This window comes from Prinia subflava, chromosome 7, assembly GCF_021018805.1.
Source record: "Prinia subflava isolate CZ2003 ecotype Zambia chromosome 7, Cam_Psub_1.2, whole genome shotgun sequence".
NCBI classification, from domain to species: domain Eukaryota; kingdom Metazoa; phylum Chordata; class Aves; order Passeriformes; family Cisticolidae; genus Prinia; species Prinia subflava.
The window spans coordinates 24,562,921-24,572,436 of record NC_086253.1 but is presented as its reverse complement, the minus strand read 5'-3'; the positions used below and the strand labels follow the sequence as shown (position 1 = coordinate 24,572,436).

Here is a 9,516-nt window from a genome sequence, read left to right as displayed (position 1 = left end):
CCAGCCGAAGCGAGGGGAGGAGCCGGGCAGGGGCTTGGCTCTCCCCTGGGCCGAGCCTGGCAGCGCGGCAGCGCTTTGCCAAGTGGCAGCCGGCTCCGGCGGCCGCTCGGCCCCGAGGCCAGCGCGGCTGCGGCCCCGCGCCCCCGGGCGGAGCGGGCAGCGCCGAGGGCGCTCGGCTCGGCTCGGGTCGCGCCGGGCCAGCCCGCCCCGGAGCCCGGCCCAGGCCGTGCCACCGCCGGGGCAGCGAGCGGCGCCCGGGCCGGGGTCCTGCGCCGGAGGGCAGCGGAGCAGCGGCTCCGTCCAGGCGCTTCCGGGCGCGCCGGGCGGCGGGGGAAGGAGGAGGAGGAGGAGGAGGAGGAGGAAGGGAGGTGTGGGTGGAGGGGAGGGGAGGGAAGGAGGGGTGGAGGGAGGCCGGCTTTTTTAGGAGGGAGACCCTCCTTCGCGGCCGCCCGCTCGCAGCCATGGCTTTGAAGGAGGCGGGCGGCAGCATCCTGCCCATCAGCGACATGGTGTCGGGGCCGTCGGGCTCGCCGTTCCCCGAGGTGGTGGAGCTGAACGTGGGGGGCCAGGTGTACGTGACGAGGCACTCCACGCTGCTCAGCGTCCCGGACAGCACGCTGGCCACCATGTTCTCCCCGTGCCGGGGCGGCCCCGCGGCGGCCCGCCAGCTGCCCAGGGACAGCCGGGCGCGCTTCTTCATTGACCGCGACGGCTTCCTCTTCAGGTACGTGCTGGATTACCTGCGGGACAAGCAGCTGGCGCTGCCTGAGCACTTCCCCGAGAAGGAACGGCTCCTGCGGGAGGCCGAGTACTTCCAGCTGGGCGACCTGGTGAAGCTGCTGTCGCCCAAGGTCACCAAGCAGAGCTCGCTCAACGACGAGGGCTGCCAGAGCGACCTGGAGGATAGCAACTCGCAGGGCAGCAGCGACCGGCTTCAGCGGGCGGCGCTGGACAAGCGCTCGGGCTTCCTCACCGTGGGCTACCGCGGCTCCTACACCACGGTGCGGGACAACCAGGCGGACGCCAAGTTCCGCCGCGTCGCCCGCATCATGGTGTGCGGTAGGATCGCCCTGGCCAAGGAGGTCTTCGGAGAAACCCTCAACGAGAGCCGCGACCCCGACCGGCCCCCCGAGAAGTACACCTCCCGCTTCTACCTCAAATTCACCTACCTGGAGCAAGCCTTCGACCGGCTCTCCGAGGCGGGCTTCCACATGGTGGCTTGCAACTCCACCGGCACCGCCGCCTTCATCAACCAGTACAGGGACGACAAGATCTGGAGCAGCTACACGGAGTACATCTTCTTCAGTAAGTGCTGCCCGCGCCCCGCTCTCGGTCCCCGCCCTCGGCCCGGTGCGTGGCGGTGCTCCTAAAGCTCGGCTGCACCCCCAGAGCCCTCGCTGTCCCAAAGCAACACGTAGCTGGAGAGAAACGGGGGTGCCCCGTTCCCCTCGCTCCGCTCCGTCACCGCCACAGTTCAAATCTCATTCTGTGCGTTGTGGGGGCGGGACAGGAGTGCCCCGTCCGGAGCGCGGCGTGGGAGCGTTTCCCCGCACTCCGTGGGGCAGCCTGGGCTGATCCCGCCTTTCAGTGCCCGGAGGAGAGGCAGCCCCCGCGTGTCGGGGTGTCCCGGGGGAAGGGTCACTGGTCACGGGTCGGGGGCTGTGGCCTCGGGGGTGTCCCTGCCCCGCGGGGCGGGCGCGGTGCGCGGTGCGGGCGCGGCTCCGGCGCGGAGGTTGCGGTGCTCCCCGCCGGCGAGGCGGCGCAGAGGGCCCCGAGCAAGGAAGGGTTTTAATATTTTATCGCTGCATTTCCTTCAAGTGAGCGCACTGCGCCTGGGCACGGTCCCCGTGAGGATAGGGGCAGCGAGGGCACAGCCAACTTCCCAAGGAGCAAGAAAGAGTCTGGCTCCAAGGTGGACGAAAATTGGAAAAGAGAAAATAAACCACTCCATAGGCATTACACAGCTCCTAAGCAGCTTCGCTGGTTGGCTGTGGGTAGCCCTAAAGGTTTCGGGTCACTCGCAGATAGGAAAACCGGGCGATGACGAATGAGTTTCAATCTGGCAAAGTATGCTGTGCTATGTAGGGCACTGACTGAGCAGCGGGTTCGGGTAGTGAAACCGCAGCTGGATGGAGAACACCATCCCCTGGCAGAGCTTTGTCTTTGAAAGGCAGAGGCAGCCTTAAACATTACAGATGTGTTTGAGAGTCGAGCGAGCCGGCGGAAGAGAGAGGTGTTGTGCATTCACTTCTTGTCCTGCCCCTGTGTGGTCTCAAGCTCCCTGAGCAAAGAAGGGAGGAATTGGCAGAGCATCTGCCTGCCTCTGTGGTGAGGTGGGAAATGCAGCCTCTAACTTCACCAGTAAGGCGGCTGAACAGAAGCAACTTGTTTGCCCTGCAAAACTGGACTTAGGCACGGTATTTAATAGAGGAGGGAAATGTGAACGGTTTTCTACTGGGAGGAGAAATTTATTAGTTTATATTGCTCTATATTGTATAGGTGGTGACTTCCATTTGCTGAGCAGACTTGAGTACTCAGATCAATCTTTGAAACTGGATTAAAACAGATTTTGAAGATTCATTGCATAACTTACCAGTGGTCATATTTCAATAGGATATGCGAAAACTGAGCTCTAGAGGAGCTTCACATTCTCCTGGGTGGAATTCTGTCATGTATTTTATATGATTATTAAACCTTCTTTCTCAGAAAATTTGACATAATTATTTTCTAAATAGTAAAATTTTCTACTTGAAATAGTATGTACCATTTGCTTAGAAATAGATTTTTAGGTGCATAATTTTTTGTGTGCATTTGTGATGCTCATAGTGTCTTGGTTATTTTTTGTGTATATGTTAACATGAGGTTGCTGTATAGTACAGTCCTCTAATTCACATCAATGTTCCAAATTAATCCCCAGTGTAATACCACTGATTTATTTGGAATAATGCCAGGAATGAACTGAATGTTGTATGTCATGGTTTTTGTTTTGGTTTTTAGTCTTCAAGCTTCTGATGTTGTGAAAAATAAAATAGTTAATTACTTGAATCGATACAGTTAACTGAAAATTTATGATTTTGTTAAATTTTTAGGTGAGGGTTTTGTTTTTACTTCTAAATGCAAAAAAAAAAAATGGCTAAGATAAAAATGGGCTGGAAAGATGTTGAGCATATTTTAATTTTGGTTGCTTGTTATGCATTTAGAAACTTTTTTGTATAATGACTTTATACCTTATGACCAGACACATTTCTCTGAAATATTGCAAGGTGGAAACAACACTTAAGAAAATCACCAAAATTGGAAGAGAAACATGTGAAACAGTGCCTGAAGTAAATGCTTTAGGTTTTTTGCTGTCCTTTTTTTTTTCAGTCTGACTAAATGTCCAAGTGATGGAGACTGTTGATTAAACAACACTTTATTATAATAAATAATTATAATATGCCCTGAATGGATTGTGTATGTGCTGCTGCCTTGCCTGACAGCTGCACAAGGATCTAGCAAAGGGAGAGTGAACCTTGGAAGCGTTGTGCTCTGCACCAAGAGCAAGAAAAGGGATCAGGACTACTGGCTGTAAGCTCTCCAACAGCATTCACCAGGGCCCTGTTCCTTCCTTGCTCATCAGCAGAGCTGAATACACAAGGAGAAGAGCAGTCACTTTTCAATTTATTCCTTGCTGAATGTCCCCATGAACCCCAGGAAGGAAGCAGTTTTAGGTGGGAAGTTGCTCATTTCAAGAGCTCTCTTGTCCAACCCTGGACTGTGTTTTACATGCAAAAAAAAAAGTCAAGGAGAAAGACTTTAGGGAGCTTATTCCAGTTTTGGACAGTGCCTGAGACTTAATTTGGTGCAAGCGAAGAAGAAACCTAGTTTTATATCCCACTGGAAAAAGCTGTACCTGCATTTGCATTTGTTATTCACAGCATGAGCATCTGCAACCAGCAGCAACTGTATTATTTGTTGTTCTGTAAGTCCATAGCAGTCACATAAACTTCTTTTTCACCATTTCTCCTGAGGATTGTGGGCAATTCTGTTTCTTAGTAATAGTAGATAATAAAGGGATTGGAAACATACATGAGGATATATTCATTCTGTCCATTTTCTGAGGCCATTAGTAGTGAAATCAGTTTCTCCCCAAGAGCTACTAAAGAATGACAAAGATTTAATCTGTGGTTTGTGAAGCATATTTTAGGTCTGTTTCTAGGTTGTTTCAAACTTTGGTAGGTTTTTTGAGTTGAAATTATCATCTATCACTTTTCTAAAAAAAAATGAAATTACTTTATATTCTTAAACATTCTGGAAGATCAAATTCACCTGGGATAATGCATATATATTTAACTCATTTATGAACTGCTTAATATCTAAGGATAGAGGAGTAGTTGCAGACTAATTCTGATTGAGGAACCAGAGGTTGTTTGACACTGCTTAACAGGAAATAACACTTCAGCCTTTGGCAAGGTGTCATGACAAATCCAAAAGCAGATTTCCTTCTTAGTATGTATGAATCCTGTAAAGAAAAATTAAGTTCCTTGCCCCTAGTGGTGTTTTAACTATCATGTATGCAGTGACAGATTAATTTGTCTACACAGTTAGTACATGGCCAGAATTTAGCCTGTACCTTGCATTGGTGGCTCAGTTCTGAAAAGTGCTCATAAATCTGTTCCACATGTCCATTACAAATCCTGTCTGTCTCTTAATGGTCAGTTAAAGGAGCAAATTCCTACATGGTAGTGAAAAGGCTCTACTGGAGAGCACCACAAACTTTTTTTTTTGGTTCCATGTTATAAACACTGTCACCTTGGTACACATGAGGATGACTTGGGTCAGGTTAGTGTAATGTGAAATGCATATGCAGTTTGGGAAGGATGCTCAAACCCTTCTACTGCTTATTTTCACAATCCCACAGAGGATGACAGATTAATTAATTACCTGTTGATATGGAATAGGTTATGGCCTTCACAAAAGTTGCTTCTAAATAGGAGACCTTCCTTCTTGCTGTGGCTGCAAGCACTGAAACTTCTGTTAGCTGACATCTTTGTGAGAAAAGGGTGAAATTTACATGTGTAATGTTTTTGGGGGGGATTTTTTTTTTTTTTTTTGTGGCTCGTGGTATCTCTCAGTACTGTTGTGTAATGCAAGATTGCCTGTGCAGGCTATTACTAGTTTTTTTTCTTCTGTAGAATCTAATTAGTCCTAATGGATTTTACTTTTAACATCTGCTATGCAATGTGACTTAGGGGTCTTGAGAGTATTGTGCTCAGCTGAAAGCTTACTGTGCTGAAATGACATCTTTATTATAAGAAGAATACAGTAATATTTCCTGAGAACTTTGACATGCTTGCTATGTTGACACTCCTGTTTCACATATGACAGTTTATGTTTTCTTTTTCTTTGGTTTTTGTTTTGTAATGGGTGACATTAGCATGGATTTATGGTGCTTATTTTCCACTTGAAGTCACAGCACTCTGAGATTACATTGAATGTTGTGGAAATTGTCATAAACAAGTGATAATAATTTTGTAATCAGATGGGGAATAAGCAGTTGGAAGCAATGAAGTTTTAGGAGGCAATATGGTATTTTGAAAAAAAAAAACCTGAAAAGAAATGATACCAGCAACTCCCTCAAAAAAACCCACCCAACAACAGCAACGAAACCTAACCAACATTGATTGTGCCATTGCATGTAAAGTACTTTGAGGTGTTAGTTGCTCTGTAAGTGTCAAATCCAGTTCAGCATCCCAGTGGGATAGTGAGGGGTTGGTGTATTGGCAGATAACCCTGAACTGCTCTTTCTGGGGCAGGGTGGTGTGAGAGCCATCGTGCAGGTGGTTACTGTGACCATGTCAAGCTGTTCTCCATCCATCGCTGCATCTTTGGTAGAGTTTTTAATGTGTGAGGTGTATCTGTGCTACTCTTTCTAATCTGGAATAAATATATGTAAGACATTGAGGAGAAAGAGGAGACCAAGAAAAAAAAGAGAAGGGTATTACATCTCTGTGACACATGGAGATAAGTTTGGACAACTTTCTTTGAACCTGAACCAGAGCCTTGAAGATTAGAGTACAAATTTTTGGTGCTGCAAGATGATGTGAAGAATTAAATCAGTGTCATGAGCACAGTGTAGAAAAACTTCAGATTTCTAAAAGTTTCAAGATCTAGACATGTTGTTTCTGACAGGACTATTGAGCAAAGCCCTTTAAAGAGATTTTATAGGCAGTCCTTTGACTTTGGAAAACTGACACAGAACTTTAGGATGTTCTATCTTATGATTTCAGCTCAACTCTTAATGCAGCTTAAAATTGAATAATAGACTGCTCCTCATCTTGTCATTCTTCCAAAATATATGTTCCTGAATGCAATGGGATGAATCAATGTGTGCAGTCATAATTAATAATATAAGAATATTACTCTTATGCTGCCACTTGATATAACGTGTGATAATCTAGTCTACTGAAACTGGTATTCTGATGTTAGTCATCATTTCAACCAATAGACTTCATCTCAGAATTATTTTAAAACATGAGATTAAAAAGAACTTTGAACTGGTTTGACCTTTTAATAAAAAATCAAAATAACTGCATTCCTCTACAGCTGATATAAAGACACTGCTGAAGTGAAAAACTGTGCCAGGAACCTCTTGATTTTTTTTTTTATACTTCAATCAAAATATACATAACCCAATGATTTGTGATCACATTTTATCAATTGTGTCCAGTTTCTGGTCTTACTATGGTAAAATCATGTTTTTAAGTATTGTGGAGTCTTTTTAATATTTAGAGCTGAGTGTTGAAATGTTGTGTTTTATTTTAAAAATAGAATTAGAGATTAACTGAGAAAATCAACTATCCTGGATATTATAAACCAGGATCAATGCTAAATAAAGAATAAGCAAGAATTGATGGAAGCAGCTGTTATTTCTGATGTCAGGAAATGGAAACACAATGGTTTTGATATTATCCCAGACTGGTATTTCTTGTGGATTACTTGGGGAAAAAAGTGACAGTGTTAGAAAAGCTGACTTTGCTGGATCTGTAATATTTTGCAGGAGAACCACTTCTTGGTGTCAGATCATTTCATAGATTTTCAAGGATTTATGACAGTAGTTGCAGGGAAATGTTTATTTTTCCACAGTAAGATGAGCAAATCATATTTTATTTTTTCTTTAGTGTCAACATGAAATTCTAGTTATCTGCTGTTCAAGCACAGAAGTTATGCATACAAAAGCTTTCCTTTTAACATTGTTCCAAGCAGATGATTTAAAATTAAAGCATTACTGCTAATAAAATATATTTTGCAATGTTTGCTTTCTCGGTACAATATGGCTGGTATTTCACTATGGCTGGTCTTCTCCTTTGCTGCAAATACCACATTCATTACACTGGGGTGAGAATTTGTGTGGCTAACAAAAATTCACTGAGATTTGCACCAAAAGAGTGTTCATTAATTGTCACATTATCCCCTTTCTTGCCATAGTTCCACATCTAAACACAGGTCTCCAGAAATTAAGAACTGCTCAGGCAGCGCTGTTGGAGGTCCAAAGTAAGATCCTGTGGGTGTGAGAAGAGCAGAGGGGCAGGAAAAGCCCTCTTCTTGGTCCAGCTGAACACCAGCATTGCCTGGGCAAAGTGGCCAGAAGAAATTGGGCATGTTCTGGTGCATCACCAGCCTAAGGATGAGCTCAGAATACCCAGATGGGTCAAGAAGGACAGGGCCCAGGGTGGTGTGCATCCATCTCACCTGCTGGTGTCCTGAGCAGCTCGGGACTGGTGTGGTGCTTCGTGGAGCTTCAGCCAGCCCAGCCACTGCCCTGCGTTGTCTCAGCAGCTGGGCAGGTCCTGGGTGTCACACTCCACGGGAGCGGCAAAGCCCTGCTCTGCGTTTGCTCCCAGATTTTCCTTCAGATTTTCTATCTCCACTTTAGGAGTGCTTTACTGCTAGAGTCATGTAAGTAGTCTGTTACATAGTTCAGCTGGTGGGGTTGTGTTTGCAGGGCTTTTTCACACTACAGACTGCTTATTTGGTTGGTGGTTATTTGATTGTGATTGAAAAAAGGTTGGAGACACTATACCAGCTAAGATCCTAACCTAACAAACTGATGTTATTTTTATACCCAAGGGTAATTTTGTTTCACTTCTCTTTACAAGGCCTTTATTTCCTGAAGCATGTGGAGTACTAATGCCACTCAAATCACAGCTCTTTTATAAACCAAACCACTGGAAGTCCAGTGGAAAATCTTCAAGAAAAATTACTAGGCAAATTTCATTTTGCTTTAGCAAATCAAATGCTTCATGATAGATTTCCTGGGAGGTTGTTCGCTCCAGCTTGATCAAACTGCATGTTCTTTTTCAGAAGAAGTAATTTATACTCTACTTAGAATTCATATATTGAATAAATGCTAGGAGAAAAATGTCCTATGTGTAAAATACCATTCTCAGCAGAAATGAAGTACTTTCATTTAAATGTTTTGTATTATTTTTATTTTTTAGTTTTAAGCCAGTAATTGCACACTCTGCTTTTACCTCATATAAATTCAAGAATATCCAGTGAATTAATTACTTTTTTTTTTCCTTTAACCTAAATGGAACTAATCATATGTATAAGGACCAACAGTGTGTGAAACTCAGAATCAAGTTCCATTCAAAATTGCAGCTTCACTGGGACTGAAGCAACAAATAGCCTTGTGCTAGTCCCTTTCATAAAGGTGAAATTCAAACTACACAAGTGGTTATTTCATTTCATAACTGTTTTTAATAGACAAAATCCTGTCAGGAGTTAAGCAGTGATGATTTGTAATTTTTATGGCGACCTTAGAAACTAGTGCCTTTCCATTTTGGTTGCATTTTATTAGATTGTGATAGCTAAACTTATCATATTCATTACATTTTGACAGTGTAGCTTCAGAAGACAAACTAAAGGATGCATCTTTAAAGCTGCAAGGTGCTGCTCCATTCATATCATCACAGCTCTAAATACTTTGGAGACTTCACCAGCAAAATCACAGTGGTGTTAATGAGCTTCATGATTCTAGCAAGATGAACACAATGCTTTAAAATTTTTATGGAAATACTCTTTGTGAAATTACTTTTCTCTTGCCTTTCCTGGGGTTGCTCAGAAGAGGAGATAAGCCTTCGGAGATAAGGAGCAGTGTGTTTGCCCATTCTGTGTGCTATGGGGTCTGCCCGGCCTTAAGCAGCGTGAAGACTGCTCTGAGTTACGTTGCTGGTGCAATGATTCTTTGGCAGCTGGGTCAGAATAGTTGTGCCCTTTCTCATTGTTCCCAACACGCCTGAGCCCTGTGGCAGAGGCTCTGAGCAAGAGGTGCAGAGACAGGGGGACTCTGCCTCTGGGGACTGCCACCGCCTCTGGGTTGGCTTTGTACTGCTCCAGCCACATAAACTGTACCTGACCTGTTTTCTGTCCCAAAGACATGCACTTAGCAAATAAAGAAAACTAGACTGGCTTATAGAATAAAAAATAACAGGGCTTCCTTTTGAAGGGAGTGGTGCAACAGTTTTTAAAAAA

At 44.8% G+C, this 9,516-nt stretch overlaps 1 protein-coding gene across 2 annotated transcripts in view; it reads left to right on the top strand.

Annotated features, from left to right (window-relative positions):
• Positions 1-408: 408 nt before the first annotated feature.
• The window catches only part of KCTD8 (potassium channel tetramerization domain containing 8), a 97,465-nt gene continuing 88,357 nt past the window's right edge, over positions 409-9,516 (top strand). Inside the window, exons 1-2 of one of the 2 annotated variants that reach the window (XM_063401859.1) lie at positions 409-1,305; positions 1,819-3,783. In XM_063401859.1, coding sequence (XP_063257929.1) covers positions 462-1,305; positions 1,819-2,051 — 1,077 coding nt within the window. In that variant the 5' untranslated portion in view covers positions 409-461 and the 3' untranslated portion in view covers positions 2,052-3,783. Of the gene's footprint in view, positions 1,306-1,818; positions 3,784-9,516 lie in introns of those variants that run through there. The other variant, XM_063401858.1, reaches the window with a different exon arrangement.